General features: G+C 36.9%; 1 protein-coding gene across 1 annotated transcript in view; it reads left to right on the top strand.

The window, feature by feature from the left end:
• Rasa2 (RAS p21 protein activator 2) overlaps window positions 1-22,562 on the top strand; it is a 102,500-nt gene that overhangs the window by 40,598 nt on the left and 39,340 nt on the right. The window contains exons 7-9 of the mRNA XM_013506264.1: window positions 1,036-1,108; window positions 4,068-4,144; window positions 5,062-5,163. Of these exons, the coding sequence (XP_013361718.1) occupies window positions 1,036-1,108; window positions 4,068-4,144; window positions 5,062-5,163 (252 nt within the window). The remainder of the gene's footprint in view (window positions 1-1,035; window positions 1,109-4,067; window positions 4,145-5,061; window positions 5,164-22,562) is intronic.

Here is a 22,562-nt window from a genome sequence, read left to right as displayed (position 1 = left end):
AATGTATAGCACTTTATATTTTATAACTTTTCATTACAACTTCTTTAAGAGACTGACTAGGCTAAGATTTGTCTAGTTTACATTTTGAAAGTTTAGAATAGTAAAGAAAAGCACAATTATTTCCTCTGTACATACAGGCATACATACATAGACACATCCCTTCGCCCCCTCCTACTCTAGTTACTTGTTTTAACCCAAAATCACTACTAAGTCACTTGCAAAAATGTATTTATGTATGTATGTAAAGTACCTAATACCATACCATGTTTAATACCACAGGGACTCAAATAATAGTATGCTATTGTTACAGATGGTTTTAAATTTAAAAGCAGATACTCAATTTTATAATGTTAAATGCCATCGTGGGTTTATTTTTGTGTGTTAAAAGTGTTCAGCCTAGTGGAGCTTTTTATGTTCAACGATCTATACCTAACAGATGCTTTAATTGTTTAGCAATATATCAGTTAGAAACTAGCATATAAATGTTTTTGAAAGTCACTTTTGGTTTTGCTGTTGTACTGCTGTTATTTAAGGTGTCCACGGGGGTGAGGCTGGGTAAAGCCACAGGACTTCTCTGTACATTGCTCTGTAACTTCCTCAGTGTGTATAATTATTTCTAAATAAAAAGGTAGGATTTTTCCCTTTATAAAGTCACTATTCGAGCTGAAGCCCAAGCAGGAAAGTGGAGCTAAGTTTTTCAGATGATTCTCAACATAGAAAGAGGTACTATAAACTCCGTTGCTTTCTTTCTCACCATTTGTCCTGAGTGGGTTTATAATACAGGGCGTTTAAACCCCTCGGAGAGCTTCCCAGGCAGTCTGCTGTAACCACAGAGAGAACAATAAGATCTTCTTGTATACAGGATATTCTTTTATTTGAATTTGTGGGGGCACTTGGGTTTTTTTCCCCCAAGTAATATTAAAAATTGCAGTCTTCCCTGAAATGGAAGGGCCAGACCCCCTGATTGGAAGAAGCATGTTTTATAACTGTGTACAATTAAGTTCTACAAAGTAAAACTCTACCACATTGCAACAGGAATGACCAGAAGAAGACGAAAGTGAAGAAGAAAACAAGCAATCCACAGTTTAATGAAGTCTTTTACTTTGAGGTAATTTCTTGTTTGTATAAATGTTGACACTGAATATTCAGTGTTGAATTCGAGTTGATTTCTTTTTTCAAACCATGGCCATGGTAATCATTTTAACAACTAACGCAGCAAAACATTTCTATCCAGAAAGCAGTAGAACCATGGTGTAATGCACATAAAGTGGATAAAGGAAGAGCTTCCACTGGTCTAGAAGTAGGGAAGTCTAGGGCCACACACACCCACTCCCATCGTGTTCTCTGTCACATGGTCCACCAAGTCCTGCTGTCCTCACTCAGGCCCTTGGGGACTTGCTACATAGTAGCCAGTGATTCTCTACAGTAGACTGTCTGAAAACCCCTAGTAAAATAAGTGTGATTATGACCTGGTAGATCTGAAATCTAGTCCCACTTGACTTCGAACAAGTCATACTTAGGGAGGCTCAAGTTTCTTACCTTATGAGAAAGAAGTATTTTAAGGGAAAACAGTGGCAGCCCAGCCCAACTCAAAAGTTTTTTCTTATAATGCCCAAAGCATTACAAGAACCCTTTGAAAATATAAAATGTTATATCGTTAGAGCCTTGTTATCAAGTTCTTTCTAACCCGATTCGCTCTGTGGACGTATATTTATTTTCATGGAGATTTTACTCTGCTTTGAAATTGTCCCCAGTTCATTGCTTTGGAGTTCTTTACAGTGTTTGTTAAAGAAATCTTTTCTCATGTTACTTGAAGACTATAGGAAAAAAAATTGAAAACCAGACTTTCTAAAAGATTCTGTAATCATGGAATGTGTTGCAGTTGATATTGGCATGAGAAAGTTTGAAAAAAGGAGTTACATTTTGTGCTTTTGCTTCTTTTGTATGTATTTTTCTGTGTTTTAAAGTGGAAAGAGTACAGGGGACTGTATCATGCTTGATTACTATCCTTTAATGAAGGAGCACAGGCTGAAGAAAATGCCAGAAGTGAAATAGGAAACGAGTGGGTGGAAGCAAGGGAGAAAGAAAACAAAAGAAAATGTACTAATGTGAGACTTTTCCATTTTGTGGTGAAGGACTTGGTGCAGATGTTCTATGTTCGTTAACACCTACTACCTCTAACCTGAAGAAAACTAAGAAGGCAGCAACTTAAAGGTCTGCTGACCAAAGGCCCTCGGCACTCACACTGCCCGTTCATCCATGCGCACCTCAACTGGGATAGAACCTACTGTGCTGCGTAGGGCCTTACAACAAGCAGATGGCTTTTCCAAAGTCAAGTCCTGACCTGCTTGCAGTATTTAGTGGACCCTTTGTTGAGCTGGTTGTGAAAATAGATGAGTTACAGCCTCCATCCTCTAACTAGAGCAAGAGACAGGACGTGCACATAAGTATGCATATACCCAGCAGTACAGCACAGCAGACACTGTTTGAGCTGACGTGAAGAAAGACTGAAGGCGCGAAGAAAGGCTGTATTTTCTTAATGGAGAGGGAAGAATATTAGAAGGAGCATTTTGGACATCAAGACAGAAATACAAAGTTACGTTCAAGGAAGAGCAAATAGTGACTTAACTAGGTTTCTTTAAGAAAATAATGGGAAGTAAGTTTAGAAGATAAGATAAAACCAACTGATGAAAAACTGTGCAGTGCCTGGCTGAGGTACTTTACTTTTAACGGTTGAATGTTTTTGATCATGGAAGTGATAAGAAGTAAAGCAGTGTTTTTGGAAAGAATCAACCATCTACGGCCATACCACTGTGAACACGCCCGATCTCGTCTGGAAAGAATCAACCATGATCTGAGTGCCAGGTGGCTTAGGGAGAGAATACAAAGCTCAAGAGACTGTTACAGTCTAGGTGTAACAGAAGGACAGATCTGTTCAAAGAGAATAATACAGAAATAGGAAGGGGCAGATAAGAAAGACACTGCAAAGGGCAAGATAGCACATTAGTGATAGAAGAAAGAAGTCGAATTTTGTCCCCATGATTTTAAATCTGGAAAAATAGAAAAATTAGGAGAAAGAAGCATAGTGGGTTAGTTTAGGGCATGCCAAGCTTGAGAGCTGACATGTGAAATGCTCCAATAGGCTGTTCATGACTAATACATAAGACAAAATGATGGTTGTGGATTAAGATGCAGGATTTGTTTACAGAGAGTCAGGAAGGCTAAGGGAGTAGACGTAGACAATAAAGGAGAAAAGTGAAGTTCCATCTTTATTAAGGATCTAACTTTGAATATGTCCCTTCATTTCTGTACTTTAGCTTCCTCATTTTTAAGATGAGGATAGTGAGTCTAGCCCTGCCTTCCTCAAAGCAATGTTCTGATGAGCAAAGAGATAATGGACGTGAAAGCACTGTACAGGCCTGTGTAGCTCTCAGTTGTTTTTAGAACACAGTAAAAGATAAAACCTTGGAGAATACCCCTACTTATTGTTCAGAGGAATAAACAGCCTCTGAAGGGTGCCAGGGTAAACTCAAAGCAAAGGTGTTTTGGGGAAAAAGCTGTGGGTTGTGTTGATCACTGCATCAGAGAGCAAGGTCAAGGACAGTGAAAGTAAAAATTGATCGTCCGATGAAGTGGTGCAGATGGAGATTTTAGGAGGGTGATCTGTGAGGAAGCAGATAGAGTTGCTGTCATGAGTGGGTGGTGAAGTACAGGCTGTGGGGTGAATTACAGTTTTAAGATACTTGTCTGAGAAAAGAAATATACAGAAAGACCATAATTTAAGGGGAGAATTTTTCTAACTTGAGTGACATGAACAAGTTAGTAAAGAAAGCAGTAATTAAAATAGATTGGATGCTCTCTGCATGCTTATTACACACTGTATGTGGGTAGAGTAGTCTTAGAAAAGAGATCATCTTATTCTCTTGTTGGGAAATGGATGAGAAAAATCAAGTAGGGACTCCTGTGTAGGGGTGAATATAAGTTTAAGGTTTGGTCATTTTTAAGTTGATGTTTTATGGGGAAAAAGATACTTAAAAAACAATTTCACTAAAATATTTTATCTATAGGTAACCAGATCCAGTAGTTACACCAAAAAATCCCAGTTCCAGGTAGAAGAGGAGGACATTGAAAAGCTAGAAATTAGGTATGTGCCTTGGGATTTTACAGAATTGCCTTTTTCTGTGCCAAAAGAAAATTCTAAATCTAAATGAGAAAGGTGAAATAGCCTTAATAGAATTTTTTTGTAACAAGTTGGTTGATGACACTTAGACAAACATGCATCTAATTTAAATATAAATTGTTTTTTATAATCCAATGTATTTGCAGAAGTATATTTTATAAACAAAGATGACCTAATTTTCACTTACTTCAATGTACTTTTAATTTATTCTTAATTTAATTCCTTAAATATATGGATCATAGCATAATGAATGGAAAAACAATTACATTTAAGCCAATTTAGAAATAATTGTTTTATTCTTCTTAACATATCTGCTGACTATCAGAAATTTCAGTGAGGTAAGAAGATAATTTATCAGGTGCATGTGTTTGAAGTTTGTGATATTTCCTAGGTCTTATTTAGAAAGGAAAGTTTTGCAAATGCATGTGTAGATGTGGTGTTAACAGTGTGTCATCTAAAGGGTATATTAATCATGTGTTTGGAGTGATCAGATAGTATGTATTTCTGAGTCACCTATTGTTATAGTTTGGTAATAAGAGAGAAACTAGTCTTGTGTTGGTTTCTTTTCTCAAATTCAACAAAGTAACTTTGCTGACCTTATTGCCACAGGTTAAAATAAAGCCTAGACTTTTCAGATTAAGAAACATAAATGCCTTTTTAGACTGTTCAGAATTAATTTTTTGTGTGTGTTTTAAAATAAAAGCCATTGTACTATTTTGCTTCCCTCATATATTTATCTATATGTATATAGTGAGGTACCTGACAGTGCTAATATCTCTTACTTTTAAGCATGTAAAACTAATGCTATGATATAAAGACAGTAATTTGGTCTATATTCTTAAACATTGTTTGCATAAATGAAGCCAGTTTTTGATTTTCAGAATCGACTTGTGGAATAATGGAAACCTGGTCCAAGATGTTTTCCTGGGTGAGATTAAGGTTCCTGTGAATGTGTTAAGAAATGACTCTTCTCATCAAGCCTGGTAAAAAAACATTCTAGTGAACTCCATAGATTAGTCCTCTTTCATACAATGTACATGCAAATGAATGCTAGTCGGAGCATATTTTAAATTTGCTATGGAATAAGCCAAAAGTAATTAATATTAATTAATTTAGTTACGAATTCATTATTGCAAAAGTATAAATGCTTTGATAACATTAAGACTTACTCTGCAGACATAAAAGAACCGAATAGTCTAGAAATACTATTCTGTTTAAAAATGAAATCTTAACACTAAGGAAGTGGAAAACATTTAAAACATTACACGAATTGTCCAAGTGGGAAGATACTTGGTCACAAATGCACATCTGCAGTTCAGAAGCTTTATTGTTGGTCATAAGAACTGTGGAGATAAAGCAAAAAATTTATTCAGGGAACTCAGTCGTCTGTGGGAACTAACCAGTGTTTTCCCTTCCGTGCTCCACTGACATGTACTGAGGATGGTCCTGATGTTATTTCCTGAGTGTCCAGAGTCTTGATGTTGTTGAGTTGAGTCAGCAGTACATACTTCAGGAGATCTGGGGCTCAATAATAGCTGTAATACGATTTTACCTTTTCACGGCTCTAATAGTGACATTTTACTGATTTTAAATTAAACCTACTATTCAAATAATAAATTGATGCTTATTTTCTTAGCAGAAGCCATGTGGAACTATTGTTTTTTCTGTCTGTAGCATTTAAAAGCATATGTATACTCTTCCTTCCAGTAGGTTTCCCAATATCCCTCTTGCTAGACTTGAGTTCCAACTGAATATAATTAAACATGGATTTCTTATTTGCATCCCTCTTTTCAAACTGACTTACATTTGTACTTATCTATAGGATATAGTACTATACTTCAATATAGGTATATATTGAAGGGTAGTTAGCATTTCTAACTTTTCAAGTATCATTTCTGTGTTTCAGGAAACTTCAAACTCTACTTATGGTGAAATGTGTGATTTATTGTGGTAAACTGTAGTTACTCTGTTGTACTGTATAGCATTAGAACTACTACCCCCAATGCCTGCTACATTCTGATACCCGTTATCCACCTTCTCTCTCTATACACCTCTCCCCTCCCCCTCCTGACCTCTAGTGACCAGTAGTCTACTTTCTATTTAGGTTCACCTTTTTTAGTTTACACAAATGAGTGAGAACATACAGTATTTTGTCTTTCCGTGCCTCACTTCACTTAATATAATGTCCTCCAGCTTCATCATGTTGTAAATGACAGGATTTCATCCTTTCTATAGTAAAGCTTCCATTTTTGGATGAGTAAATTTTACACCATGTGATACTATTTAGCCATAAGAACCACTTTTTAGAACTTAATTTCTGCTGCCTAGAAGAGGAGTTGGCACTAAATGTTTAAATATTGCTTTTGGGTATCAGTTGTTCTTAGAGACCCTCTCTCCTACTTATCAGACACTCTTCATTTAGACTTTCATGTCCTGTAAGCAGGTATCTTTTGCAGACTGATTTTTTTTTTAATTAGTACATCTTTGCAGTACATGGTGATTACACTCATCATGGGGAATGGGTACATGCACATAACACATCTTAAATCTTTTTCTGTCCTCTTTCCCTCCCTCCTTCCTCCATCTCTTGTTCCTATTCCTTTTTGCAAAAGTTCTATCTCCGTTTCCTACTATATGTCTTTCATTTTGCTCTTTAATTTATTTGTATTTTGGGTTTCTCTTTAAAGAGAAATATTTAAGCTTGTGTGTCTGATTTATTTTACTTAACATATGGTCTCAACATGCATCCATTTTCCTACAAATGACTCAGATTTATTCTTGATGGCAGAGTAGTATTCCATTGTGTATAAATGCATTTTCTTTACTCATCTGTTGATGAACATATAGACCATTTCTGAGATTGAGTGATTATGAATGCTGTAAACATGGGTATGCATGTGTCACTGAAATACGACATCTTTAACTCTTATGCCTGTGATCCATTTTAAGTTTAGTACATAGTGAGAGATACAGATCTAGATTCAATATTCTGCATGTATATAGCCAGTTTTCCCAATACTGTTCGTTAAAGAGATCTGTGTTTTTGGCCTCTGTGTCAAAGATCAGATAGTTGAATGTCCCTGGAGTTTTTCCTGTACCTTCTATTCTATTCCATTGATCTGTATCTGTTTCTGTGTCAGTACTGTGCCTTTTTTTTCCATTATAGCTTTGTAATATAATAATTGAAATCCAGGATTGTTATGCCTCCTACTTTGTTCTTGTTGCCCAGGATACTTTTGCTATTCTGGGTCTCTCTGCTTCCATATGAATTTTTGAATTGTTTTCTCCAGTTTTTCAAAGAATGTTGGTGGTATTTTGAGATTGTGTTAAATCTGTATATCAGTTTTGGGAGTGTGGCTGTTTTGACATTATTGGTTCTGCCTATCCAGGAACAGGGATAGCTTTCCATTTTCTGATGTCCTCTTTGGTCTGCTTTTTCAAAATACTGTATTTTTCATTGTAGAACTCCTTCAGTTCCTTGATTAGATGAATTCCTAAGTGTTCAATTTTTCTTGATGCTATTGTGAATGGTATTATTTTCCCTCATTTTTTTCTCAGTGAGTCCACTGTTGATACACAGGAATGCTACTGGTTTTTGTGTGCTGATTTTGTATCCTGATACATTGTTGAATTTGTGTAATAAGAGTTTCAGTGGAATTTTTGCATCTTGTATGTAAAGGATTATGTCATCTACAAATAATGACAATTCAGCTTCTTTAGTTCCTGTACATACTCTTTTTATTTCTTCTTCTTGCCACATTACTCTGGCTAATGTTTCTAGAACTATATTGTGCAGGAATGGTAATAGTGGACATTCTTGTTTCATTCCTGATTTTAGAGGGGAAATTTTCAGCTTTTCCTCATTTGATATGATACCGGTCACTGGTTTATAATAGTGGCTTTAACAGAGTGAGATAAGGTCTTTGCATACCTATGTTCTTCAGAGCTTTTATCATGAATAGATGTTAGATCTTGTCAGAAGCTTTTTCTGCATCTGTTGAGATGATCATTTGATTTTTGGCCTTCTGTTTATGTGGTGTATTACATTTATTGATTTTCACATATTTGAACCATCCCTGTATCTCTGGGATGAAGTCATAATTTTTTATCTTTTTGATGATTTGTTGCATTTTGTTTGCCAGTATCTCACTGAGGATTTTTGCATCTTTGTTCATTGAAGAGATTGGCCTGTAGTTTTCTTTTTTAAATTTGGGTCCTTGTCTCGTTTTGGAATCAGAGTAATGTAAGCTTCCAGGAATGTTTTTGGGAATACTCCTTCACTTTCAGTTTCATGTAGGAGTTTGAGGAGTACTGGCATTAGATCTTCCCTAAAGTTCTTGCAAGAATTCAGCAATGAATTCATTGGGTTCTTGGCTTTTCTTAGTAGGTTTTTTATATTACTACTTCACTTTCATTGCCTGTTATTGGATCATTCAGGGTTTTTATAACATCTGGTTAACTTCTGGTAATTCATATTTGTCTAGGAATCTATCCATTTCTTCTGGATTCGCCAGTTTATTAAAGTATAGGTTTTCAAAGTAGTTACTAATAATCTGGTTTTCAGTGGTGTCTGCTGTGTTTTACCTTTTCCATTTCTAATTGCATCAATGTAAGTCTCTTTTTTTCCCTTTTTTGGTAAGATTGGCTAAGGGTTTCTGTTTACTTTTTTGAAGAACAGCTCTTTGATGCATTGATTCTTCTATTTTTTTAGTCTCAATTTCATTAATTTCTGCTCTGATCTTTATAATGTCCTCTCTTTTACTGGTTTGGATTTGGGTTATTCTTGCTTACTAGGACCTTGAGATACATCATTAGGTTATTTATTTGGGCTCACTCTGTTTTTCTCATGTGGGCATTCACCTGTCATCAGTTCGAGGCCACCCTGGGCTACATAGTTGAAGGCCAGCCTGGACTACATCATGAGACCCTGACTCCAAAAAAAGAAAAGAAAAAGAAATTCATGAAATAAATAAATTTCTTGGCCTGTAATGAAATAAATTTGTTGGTTATTGTAATTACTTTAATTGGTATGAATAGTATTTATATTCGGGTGGTAATTCAAATTCATGCAGCTAATAAATTAATAAAAAGACAGAAGTGATAATACCCATTTGTACCACCAGTGGTTTAAGTTCCTTGATGGATTATATGTGCCCAGTGGTGGTTCCAACCAGTGGGAATGTGCTGATCTCCATGTGTGTGCGTAATCTTTGTGGTTTCCTGTCCCATTGATTTCTAGTTTCCCTGCACTGTGATCTGATAATATGCATGAGGTACTTTCATTTTTTTTTGTATTTACTTAGGCATGTTTTTGGGGTGCTATATGGTCTATTTTGCAGAAATTTCTGTGTGCTGCTGAAAAGAATGTATAGTCTCTTGTTGGGTAGAACACTGTAGGACTGTTACATCCATTTCTTCAAAGGTAGGGTTCAACTCTGATATTTCTTTGTTAATACTTTGTCTAGTACTGACCTATTTGTGAAAATGATGTATTGATGTCCCTCGCTGTAATCATATGGATGTTCATCTAATCTTTTATGTTGGGTGTGCTGGTGTCCAGTACATACATATTTACAATTGTTATCTCCTCCTGCTAAGTTGTTCTCTTATCCAATACATTGTCATGACCTACTTTGCCCTTCTGGTCAGTTTTGGCTTGAAGTTCACTTTGTCTGCAAATAGGATAGCTACTCCTGCTTGTTTTCAGGCTGTTGTTGCATGAAATATTGTTTTCTATCCTTTATTTTTTACTCTATTTCTGTTTAGAGTAAATGTGTTTCTTGTATATAGCATACTATTGGGTTTTGATTTTTTTTTTATCCAACTTGCCAGTCTGTGTATTTTGATTGAGAAGTTGAGATCTTCCATATTAAAATGAAGGTATTGAGTTATCCCAGTCATTGCACTTTTCCTTTATTCCCCCTCTGCTTAACTGCTCACTGTGCTCTGGCTGATGTATTCATTCCATTAGACTTTTTGATATTGTTGGCTTCATTGTGTCTTTTGATGATATCCTTGAGAATTTGGGTACTGATTTAGGGGTCATGAATTACTTATGGTGCTTTTTGTCATGGAAATACCTCACTTCTTCATCAATTTTGAAATGCAGTTTTTAGACATTGTCATGGGCTCTAGGCCTCCAGCTGCATGTGTGGAGGCCATTGCTATGGGATCTGAGCCCTCAGCTGGATTCTTGGAGTCTCTAGTGTATGGACAGATCTCCCACACTCTTTTACATTTGACTCTTAGAGTGAATATTATAAAATGATCCTATAAACTATGTGTCCTGTATTAAATCTTTTCCCTTATAAACTCTGGCTACAAAACCTTTATAAGTGATTTTTTTGCTTTTCTGTGACAACTTTTAAAAGTCTGTCCTTGTCCTGGAATTCTGTATATGATGTGTCATGGAGAAATTCTTTCCTGATCATGGCTATTTGGGGTTCTGTATGCCTCACTTATGTGTATATTAAATTCTTCCCCCGTACTTGGAAAATTTTCTGCTATTACTGCTGTAAAGAAGGGGTTTTTAAATGCCATTCATGCAATATTCTGATTTTTCGCTAATTCCAGTTAATTTTAGTTAGTCCTCTTTGCATCATTTAGCACCTGTTGAATCTGTTTTTCATGGTTTTGTTATTGTTTTTAAGATACCTCATGAGTATATAGTCACCTTCAGCCCTGTCTTCCAGTTCTGATACTCTGTGCTTACAGTGGTCACTTGTGCTGCCCATAGTTTCAATGGAAGATTTTGTCTCCTGGATTTTTGTTTGGTATCTTTTTCTGGACTGTACTTCCTCACTAAACTGGTCATTCATGTTTTATATCATTTTGTTTAACTCAGGTAGCTTTTTATTGGTGTCTTCTGTAAGCTTAATGATCATTTTGTTTGTCATGCCTATTGTGTGTTTAGTTATATCGTCTGAGCTCTCTGAGCACCTTACTGATTTTTTTTGGCCTCCTCTTTCATCTTTTCATACAAGTCAGCTGTTTGACTTTTCATTTCCTCTCTATCTATGCACCATGGATCAGCTTTGGGGGATTTGGAAGTTAGTTTTTGGAGGCATTTCATTGCCTTGTCATGTTTCTAGTGGGGTGTGTGTGTGTGTAAGTGTGTACATGTGCTGCAATTTTCAGGTCTATTAGAACTATTTTGTTGCTGTTATGGACAGCTCTTTAGCTACTGTTTGCTTTTCAGTATTGTACTCTTGGCATAGCTAACTATAGTCCAGTAATAGCAAACCTTTTAGAGACTGAGTGCCCAAACTGCAACCCAAAATGTACTTATGTATTGCGGGGTGCCAGTACTGCAGTTAAACCTGAATTAGCGAGGTTTTAGTTTAGAAAAAACAAGTGTTATCCAATGCTGAGCTGCTGGGGCTGCGTGGCTCATAAGCTAACAGAGTGGGCTCTGCACGCCTGCTGTGGTACGGATGCTGTAAGTTTGCCACCACTGCTATAGGCCTTTGTCTTTGTGCCAAGATCCAACCACCTTTGTTAATTTTGGAGGGGGAAGTGCAAGATAATTAGCCCAACACCCAGTTCTCCGGAAATGAACCACAGTATTATTCATGACACAAAGACAAATCAGATATTGATATACAGTTAAAACTAATTAATAGCAACAATCATGCCACCCTGGCAAGAGTAACAAAATCTGTAATAATAGTAGAGTTACAGACAGACTGGATATTGATATATCTTCAGAACCAGTAGATGCTTCCAGTGTAATTATAAGTTAAACAAAAAGACAAATCAAAACTTGGCAAGGCAGTCCACAATCTGCTGACGTCACGGTTCACAGCTGAACACTGAGAAAACCAGGTATTCCCCATCTACTTCCTGGGGGCAGAGCAGACAACCCATGACCCTGCTGCCATTACAGTCTGAGTTTCCACCCTCCGTGCATCTGGTACAGACAGGAGATCTTGACTCAGAAGGCCCACAAACTACTAACACTGGGGTTCGCATTTGGACCCTCACTGTGCGTGCCCTGCACCACCTGAAGTACTAGAGCAGGCAGTCCAAGAACTGTTGGCACTGCATTTTGCGTCTGGGCTTTACTTGTACCCTACCCTCCTGGAGGTCACAGACACAGGCAGTCTGTGATCACCACCAGTGCAGCCTGCACCTGGCTCCTGTATGTGCTCTGAGCTGCCTGGAGACATGGAATCAGGTGGTCCACAAACTGTTGACCCTGCAATTTGTGTCAGGGTTCTGCCTATGCCCTGAACTGCCTGGGGACACAGGACCACTGGTCCATGACTGCACCATCAGTGCAGCCTGCTTCTGGGTCATAACGCATACCCTGAGCTGTGAGGGGACATTGGACCAGATGGTCTGCCATTGGCCAACGTCGCGGTTCAAGTCTGAGACCTGGAAGAACTAGGTACACTTCACCATCTGCCAGAAGACCCCAGACTAAGCAGCACATCTCAGCAGACACTGAGGGGCAAGCCTGACCACCAGGAAAACTAGGGACACTAGCGACCTTTGCTGAGCTGCCAGGGAAGAAGGAGACTGAGTATTCTGCCTCCAGCATCAAACATGACAAGACAAAGGACTGAAACGCAATCCCAGAACTCCACCCCACTCATAACAAGTCCAGGAGACATCAACATAGGAGAACTTGGTAAACACACACCTGACATTGCTGAAATGATTGTAATGGAAGTAAAAAAACAACTGTGTCAGGCCAGAGAAGAAATCAGATCACAAATAATCTCTCAGGCAAAAAAATGAAATGACAGTAATAATGAAAGAATTGCTCAGCACATCTAAAGTAGAAATATATAAAAAAAATAGATGAACATAGGCAACAGATGGAAATGTTACGTGAACAATATAGGAATGAACTAGAATGTATGAAACAGATTCAAAGAGACATCCAGGAAATCAAAACTTGATTGAAAGCTGGCAAAACCACTTGAATGAAGTGGAAGATAGAATTTCAGATCTTGAAGACAGCATGGCACCTAGCAATTGTGAAAGAAAGGATCTCTTAAAATCACCAAGAAACCAGGAAATATCAATTGAACAGCTACAAGACGAGGCAAAGAGGAATAATGAAGACAAACAGGAGTCAGTGAAGCAGCAGGAGGCAACACAAATGACATAAAAAGAATATTTGCAGAAGTAATAGCAGAAAATTTCCCAAACGTGGAAACAGAATCTGATATACAGGTAAATGAGGCATATAGAACTCCAACTAGTCGTAACCAAAATAAAGCTACACGCAGACATACAATAGTCAAGATTCCAGATCTCCAGCAAAAGAACAGAATATTAAAAGCTGCTAGAGAAAAGAAACAGATCACCTGTAAAGGAAAGCCCATCACAATCATGGCATACTTCTCAACACAAACCATCCAATCAAGAAGATCTTAGAACGAAGTATTACGGGTCCTGAGACAAAACAGTTTCCAACCAAGATGGATGTATCCTGCCAAACTGTGCTTCAGATTTAATGGAGAAATAAAATATTTCCACAACAAAGAACAACTGAAGAATTTCATGAGTGCAAAGCCATGCTTACAAAGAGTACTAAAAGATATTATAGACAGAGAAAAAAATGACCACAATTTCAAGAACAACAGTAGAAAGGAACCCTCAAGCACAGCAAGCAATTACACAGGTAGAAAAAGTAGGAAACGAACAGCAAGTAAATAATATGACAATGATAAGTCAACATATCAGTTATAACCATAAATGTAAATGGCCTCAATTCACCAGTCAAAAGAAGCAGACTGGCAGAGTGGATTAAGAAACAAAATCCAACAATATGCTGTATACAGGAAACACTTTTTACTCAAAAGAAAGTCCATTGACTGAAAGTCAGAGGATGACAGGAACCCAGAAAAAAGCAGGTGTAGCTATTATGTTTGCAGACAATGTGAACTTCAAACCAAGAACAATCAAAAGAGATAAAGAAGATCATTACATACTTGTTAGGGGAGGAGTTAACAATCATAAACATGTATGCACCAAATATCGGGGCACTAAACTATATAAGACAAATCTTAATAGACATGAAAACCCAAATAATTAATAACACTGTTGTAAAAGGGGACCTCAACACCCTTTGACACAAAAAGATAGGTCAACTAGACAAAAAAATCAGCAAAGATAACAGATCTGAACCAAATCTGCAAACAAATGGACTTAGTAGATGTATACAGAATGTTCCACCCCACATCAGAATACACATTTTTCTCAGCTGCACAGGGACTTTCTCCAAAATAGACCACATTCTAGCCCATAGAGCATACCTACCTAAATGGAAAAGAATTGAAATTACCCCATGCATATTATCTGACCACAGTGCAATGAAATTGGAAATCAACAACAACAAAAAAAAACTCCAAAAACTCCATAAACACTTGGAAATTAAACAACCTCCTGAACAACCAGTGGGTCACAGAGGAAATTAAAAAAGAAATTAAGAGATACCTACAAACAAAAATGTAAATACAACTTATCAGAATCTGTGGGATGAAATGAAAGCAGTCCTCAGAGGGAAATTTATAGCGGTGAATGCACACATAAGGAAAACAGAAAAAGAACAAATAAATAGCCTAATGTTGTACCTCAGACTTTTAGAAAAAGAAGAACAAGTCAAGCCCAAAGCCCAAAGAAGGGAGGAGATTATAAAGATTAGGGCAGAAATTAATGCAATTGAGACAAAGAAAACCCTCCAAAAAATAAATGAATCAAAGAGGTGGTTCTTTGAAAGAATAAATAAAATTTATAAACCCCTAGCCAACCTTATCCAAATAAGAAAGGAAGGAACTCAAATTCATGCAATAAGGAATGAAAAGGATGAAATTACTACAGATCCTGCAGAAATTCAGAATATCGTTAATACGTACTTTGAAAACCCTTACCCCCATAGGATAGAAAACTCAATAGAAATGGACAGATTCCTAGATATGTACGATTTACCAAAGTTGAGTCAAGAAGATATAAAAATCCTGAACAACCCAATATCAATTAATGAGATTGAAAACGTGATTAAAAACTTACTGACAAAGAAAAGCCCAGGCCCTGATGGATTCACAGCAGAATTTTACAAGAAATTAAGGGATGATTTAATACCAACCCTTCTCAAACTCTTCAATGAAATTGAAAAGGAAGCATGTCTCCCTAACTCATTTCTGGAGGCAAGTACTATACTGATACAAAACCAAAGAAAGACCCAACCAAGAAAGAGAACTAAAGGCCAATCTCCTTAATGAATACAGACACAAGGATGTTCAATAAAATACTAGCAAATAGAATGCAGCAAATCATCAAGAAAATCATACACCACAGCCAAGTTGGATTCATTCCAGGAATGCAGGGATGGTTCAATATTTGCAGATCAATAAATGTTATACACCGTATCAGTAGAGCCAAAGACAAAAACCGCATGATCATCTCAGTAGATGCAGAAAAAGCTTTTGACAAAGTCCAACATGCATTCATGACAAAAAGTCTGCAGAAAATAGGAATAGATGGTCTTTACCTCAATGTGATCAAAGCCATCTATCACAAACCAACAGCCAACATCATACTAAATGGACTAAAATTGAAAGCTTTTACTTTAAAATCAGGAACAAGACAAAGATGTCCACTGTCACCCTCCTATTCAACATAGTTCTGGAAGCATTAACCAGAGCAATTAGACAAGAGAGAGAAATAAAAGGAATAAGGATAGGAAAGGAAGTAAAATTATCACTATTTGCAGATGACATGATACTTTACATGGAAGACTCAAAAACTCCACAAGAAGACTCCTTGAATTAATCGACAAATTCAACAGTGTAGCTGGATACAAAGTCATCACCCAAAAATCAATAGCATTCCTATACACAAACAACAGACTGAGAGAGAAATTAGGGAAACCATACCTTTCACAATAGCATCCAAGAAATGGAAATATTTAGAAATCAGTCTAACAAAAGAAGTAAAAAATCTGTTCAGTGAAAACTACAGTACTCTGAAAAAAGAGATCGAAGAGGATTTCAATAAATGGAAAACTATTCCTTGCTCATGGATAGGAAGAACCAACATTGTGAAAATGGCCATACTCCCAAAATTGTTGTACAGATTGAATGCAGCTCCCATTAAACTACCATTCTTACCTCACAGATGTAAAGAAAACATTCCTTAAATTCATCTGGAACCAGAAGAGACCCAGAATAGCAAAAGCAATCCTGGGCAACAAAGACAAGTCAGGTGGAATCACAATCCCTGACCTGAAATTATACTACAAAGCTACTGCAATAAAATCAACATGGTACTGGCTAAAAAACAGACCAGAAGATCAGTGGAACAGACTGGAAGAAACAGACACAACCACAAATACACTCAGCCACCTAATCTTTGACAAAGGGGCCAAACAGGCTCACTGAAAGAACAATAACCTCTGTAATAAACGGTGCTGGAAAAATTGGCTTGCCACCTGCCAAAGACTGAAAATAGACCCAAGCCTATCACCATGCACCAAACTCAAGTCAGAATGGTTCACAGATCTCAATATTAAAACCGAAACACAAAATCTATTGGAAGAGAAAGTAGGTAAAAATCTTGAAGACATAGGGGTAGACAGAGAGTTCATGAACAAAAACCAAACAGAACGTGAAATATTTCAAAGAATCAACAACTGGGATCTTATCCTACTGAAAAGCTTCTTCACATCTAAAGAAATCACCAGCAGAGTAAAAAGAAAACCCACAAATTGGGAAAAAATTTGAGCTGACTGTCCCTCAGACAAAGGTCTTTTATCTAGAACATATAGAGAATTAAAAAACATTAGCCCCCCCCCCCGATTCAAAGACCCAATCCAAAAATGGGCATCTGAGATGAATACACACTTCTCAGATAAAGAAATACAAATGGAAAATAAATACATGAAAAAAATGTTCAGTATCATTAGTCATTTGAGAAATGCAAATTGAAACAACATTGAGATTTCATCTCACCCCAGTAAGAATGGCTAGCATTAAGAAATCAATCAATAACCAATGCTGGAGAAATAGGAACTCTTCTCCACTGCTGGTGGGAATGCAGACTGGTGAAACCACTGTGGAAGTCAGTTTGGAGAGTCCTCAGCAAACTAGGACTAGAGGTCCCATTCAAGCCAGCTATTGCCCTTCTGGGTAATTTCCCAGAAGATCTGAAAACATATCACAGCAATATATGTGCAGCCATGTTTATAGCAGTGCAATTTGTAATTGCTAAATTGTGGAAGCAACCCAAATGTTCATCCACTGAGGAACGGATAAAAAAATTGTGGTACTTTCATGTAATGGAATGTTACTCAGCTATAAAGAAAGATAAACTCGAGGCTTTTAAAGGTAAATGATCACAACTAGAGACCATACTCATAAGTGAAGTAAACCAGACCTCCATTTGTAAGCAACATATTGTCTCACTAGTGTAAGAACCTGAAAGAGTGAATAAAAATTAGGAGGTATGATAGACATTGTGAAACAAAAGGAAACTCTTCAGAAGTAAAGAGCAACTGGGATGAGGAAAAAGAGAAAAGAAGGAAGGGGAAATTATGTATGTATGTTTCTACAGGATAGCTAGCAGTTGTACCAGTGACTTCTATCACTTTACTGAAAGGAACAGTTAATGATTACTTATTTGATCAATCTTGCATGTCTCTATTTGTTTTCCTGAGAAACCACTTTGAAGATATCAATACATAATACAACAACTATTGTTAATTCCCACCACTTTGTCTGTAATTCAGTATTACTTGTATTGTTCTTACGCTATTTTGTAAATGGATGTCTGTTTGTTAATATGTTTTCCTTTTATTTTTAAAATAAATTTTAAAACACCTTGGCATGCTGTAAATACTATGTTCAACAACTATGCCACCATTAACAATAGCAAGGAATTCAATAATAATAGCACAGAGTTCTCTAAATAGCTAAAGATTATTAAATGGTTATACTATTAAATACAGGGTGAGAAATGGTAAAATGAAAGAAATAAAATTTGAAAAATAAAGCAAAGGAAGATAAGGAGGAGAAAAAAGTGAGATTAGTACATCTTATTAAGTAAAAGAAAATAGAATTAGATAAAAGTAACAGAAAAGAACCAACAAGAAAAAGAAAAAAAAAATGAAGAAGAAAATGAGAAAAAGAGGGGAAAACCAAGACAATGAAGTGAAAAAGGCGTGCAAAAAAATTCCTCTGTGATTCGGAGTGAGTGGTTTCTTTCTAGGGTCTGCAGTGTTGGAACCCACCAGGCACAGGGGAAGGCTAATGAGTCACTGCTAAGACTTACTCTGTTTCCGTGATTGCATTTTTGTGTGTGCATGAAGGTGAGATCTTGGCATGCCTTCCCCACTGGGCGTGGTTAGTCAGTGATTTCCATCCGAGGGCTGTCGTCACTCCGGCAGCCCTGTGTTCTGTGTTCCTCTGTGCACACCAAGACATGACTTTGTCTGGGTTTATGGCCTATGGGTCTGTGCAGTGCCCACCTCAGCCCTTGAGGCCCCTCTGTCCATTTACTCTAGGCTGTGCCATCCATCCACGCTGAGCTGTATCCCTGCTTATGTCGGTAATGGGGAAAGTAAACAGACCACTGAGTTCTGTGCTGGACGTAGGTAGTGGGGTAGGGGTTCAGGCAGACCACTAGACTTAATTCCAGCATTTTTAGACCCAGCCCCTCTGAAAGCCACACATGAAGGAGGGACCACATGTCTCCCTGCCTGAGCTTAAATTTCTCAGAGGGTCCTATGTCTAGGCCATACCTGCTCCACAGCCATCTCTGTGGCTGTCTCCCACCCGGTCACTGCGGTAGGACGAGACCAGTAACTGAAGTGTAGTTGTTCTGTAGCTCATTCGTAAAGAGCCCCTTCCCCAGGTGCTCCTGATTAAACACTCTCAAATATGGCAGTGGTTGCATTGGATTTTTCTCCAGCTCTACCCTGCCGTGTGGAAGGAGTCAGAGAGTGAAACCCTGTGCTGTTTTTGAGTTTACAGTAGCCATGGGCTCTTCTTGGGTCTGGAGCTGCAGCCGGTCCACTGTTCCTCCTCGGGGCTGCCAGCCCTCTCCATTCTTAGCTTCCGTTCGCAGACAGATCCCCTTCCCGCTAGCCCGGATCAGCTTTCCAGACTGCTTTGTTCTTTTCTCTGTGTTGTGCTCCATTTCTCCAGCTTCTCTGTGGTTTGTACTTTTCATATCAACTTCCTCCTGATTCTGAGAGATCTAATTTTACTTAATATGTGCAAAACCTTTGTGTATAAATTAGTACAATAATCGCCCTCCCTGCACCAATGATGCAAAATGTAAAAATGAAAAGGAATTCTTTTTCATGTTACAATTTTTATTTTGTTTTTTGGTTTTGGTTTTGGTTTTTTTTGGTACCAGGAATCGAACTCACAATCTTGCGCTAGCCAGGCAGGCACTGTGCCGCTGAGCTAAATCCCTGGCCCCAAATTTTTAATTTTGAAAGAGTCAAGTAAGAGTTGTTTTTTCCCAGCACAAGCACTTTATACATTACATAATCCTGGAGTAACATTGTACTTGGGATTATTTAATTGTCTCGTCTGCCACTTTGGGCCATTCTTTCTCCCCAGCGGCTTGTTTCCCAGGTGTCTCAATTTCAGGCCCCAGCTGGCGGCTGTATTTTGCTGCCAGTCTCTATTTTGCCATTGTAAACCCCCTAGACTGGTTTTTAGACTAACTTATAACTTTATTTTCACCTCTTTCTAGTTGAGACCTAAGATTTATTGGTCGTTATGATGGCATTTTGTATGTTTAGGTTTCATAACCTAAAATGTTTCCACAGAGGGGAAAAAAAAAATTGATAAGCTTTTTGCACAGTGGCAGTATTCTAGCCAGTGAGGTCTATCCAAGGTGTGATTACTGAAAAAAATTTATAAACATCACCCTCACCCTCACACCAGGTCTTCTTCTAACTCAGCATACATTTTAAAATGAAAATTTCTAAACTCAGTTTGTCAAGTCTTTAAAATTATATTCTTTACCACTCAGAACGGAAGAGAAAAATAAATTGTTTTGCCTCCCAGCCCCCTGAAAATGAACTTGAAACAGGCCACATAGCCTATATTTTGAGTGAGATTATCTCCAGATTTGACAAAACTGTTGGGCCACTTTGGCAGGATGTAAGAACATTAACAGGCAAATTAATTTTAAAGTAACCTGTCAAAAGTATAGTTGATAAAATTTATGCAACATACGATAAAAACATCTGCAAATTCATTTGTTCTGACACAGATGTAAGGAAATAGTATAAAAATGTGAGTACGATTTCCTTTTAAGTAAAAAAAAAAAACCAACAACAAAAAAAACTTAGCTCCATCATTGTAGAGCTGTAGCATCCCCTTGTGGAATCCATGATAACTGCATAAAAGCTTAAAAAAGCTTTGTTTACTTTGAGGACTTCAAGCATATTCTTTGTAATTTTGGAAAGGGCTAGATAAGCTATCACTTGTACAGTTCTATTGTTTAAAAATGCTCAGTTTGCTTTCCTTTTCGCACTAGTTTCCATTAGTATTTCCCTGTTACAGTCTTGGGCTAAAAGCTGATTTTTGGTGGTTCTAGTTTAATTTTATTCTCAAATGACTCTCTAGTCACTTTCCCCTTTCTTCCTTGGGTATTCATTTCTTTAGTAATGCTATATTCTTTATGCCAATGCTTAATTTAGTTGATAGGATTACCTTGTTAGTGTTCCTATTAGCTAGTTTTTACTTGGCCTTTTGTGGATAATAGAATTTTACTTGATTTTTTTTTTAATAGGTCATATACTCACACGTTCCCAGGCTAAAAGTAAAAATCTGTCTTCCACCCCTCAGCTACTCAGTTTCCCATGTCTGAAGTAGCCACTGTTTCTAAGTTTTTAAAAATACTGTGTGTTTATACAGGTGAATACATATGTTTTCTCCTTTACACCAAGATACACATTCTTTGTCTGTTCTGCATGATTTAATATAAATTAAGCAGTAAGTATTTTGTCAGTGAATGTAACAGACTATCATTATTATAATTATTGCTACTTATGTCATCAGTACTCCAAAGCAGTACATACAGAATTTCTGTGTCTTTTCATTGTAGTCCATTGCTTGGATATAAATAAAGACAACCTTAGCAGTAATCTAGATCAGTCTCATTCCACCAGTTACCTTGGTGTCAGAGAACTCAATATACAAAACCTTTATGTATAAATTGATATAGTAATTCACCTCCCTGTGCCAATGATCCAAAATGTAAAAGTGGATAGTAAGAAAATATTTTTTGAAAGAGTCAAGTAGTAGATAAATAGTTGGGTTTTTTTCTAGCATAAACACTTTATACATTATTTAAGACTGGAATAATATTTTGCTTGAGAGTATTTGGTTGTGCAGTTTGCCAGTTTTGGCACCTCTTCCTCACTTTTTAGGGGAGAGGCGCTTTTTAAACATATTTTACTACTTGAATTGGGAAAATGTAACAAGTCTTATGTCTTTACTGAAAATCTAGTGGTTATCTTTTACAGAATCAGAAATAACATTTCCAGTATTAGTAGAGCTGCCTCTGAACAGTTAATGTTTTGTCTTATGTAGCATTGTGTAGAATTAATTGTAATTTTGGTCAGTCAACCTCTAGTTTATTTACATAAACCTTATGGTTAAAATTTCTCAAGTACTGATTTTTTTTCTATTAACTGTCTCCTAACCTTGCCAGCTTTTGATAGCATAGGATTACTTTTATGTCTCTAATTGTGAATGAAAAAAAATGTCTAAAGCAACAGAACACCATTTTGAGTTTACCTTATTTCCTGTTTCTGATTCTTTCACACTGAAATACTTCATTCAAAACTAAAATAAAATTTGAGAGTTATCGTTTTGTTGTTTGCCTTTTTTTTTGTTGTTTTGCTAGACCTTAGGCATGTCAGACATTCCCTAGTTGACAACTCTTAAGTGAAACTTTGTCTTTAGCTCTAATTCATGTAGGGTTGCTTAATTCACAAGAATCTTTTGGATGACTTACAAAATTGAGCCTTTGTAATACTTCAAATAATAATCACATGTATTTATACAAATAACTATTTATCAATAGTTATTCATACATTTAAGTGGTAATAGTTTTGCTGTTTGTGTAGCATTTATGTAGTGTTAACTGTGTGCCAGACACAATTCTAAATGCCCTGTATAAGTCTCTTTAGGTAAGGATTAAATGAATAAGGTACTATGTACTAATTATTCTGTATCTAACAGAAGAGGAAACAAACACAGAGAAATAAGTGACTTTCCCAAATAACACAGCTGGAATTAGACCCAAGATGTATCACTTCAATGTCTGTGCTCTTTATCAGTGTACTATAATAAATTTATACTTTGGCATACTTTTGAATATGTTTGGAACACAAAGGTGTTCTGTT

This window comes from Chinchilla lanigera, unplaced genomic scaffold (assembly GCF_000276665.1).
Source record: "Chinchilla lanigera isolate Chin_1 unplaced genomic scaffold, ChiLan1.0 scaffold00107, whole genome shotgun sequence".
Lineage (NCBI taxonomy): Eukaryota > Metazoa > Chordata > Mammalia > Rodentia > Chinchillidae > Chinchilla > Chinchilla lanigera.
Note: the sequence above shows the minus strand (reverse complement) of the source record. Positions and strands in the feature narration are given on the sequence as shown.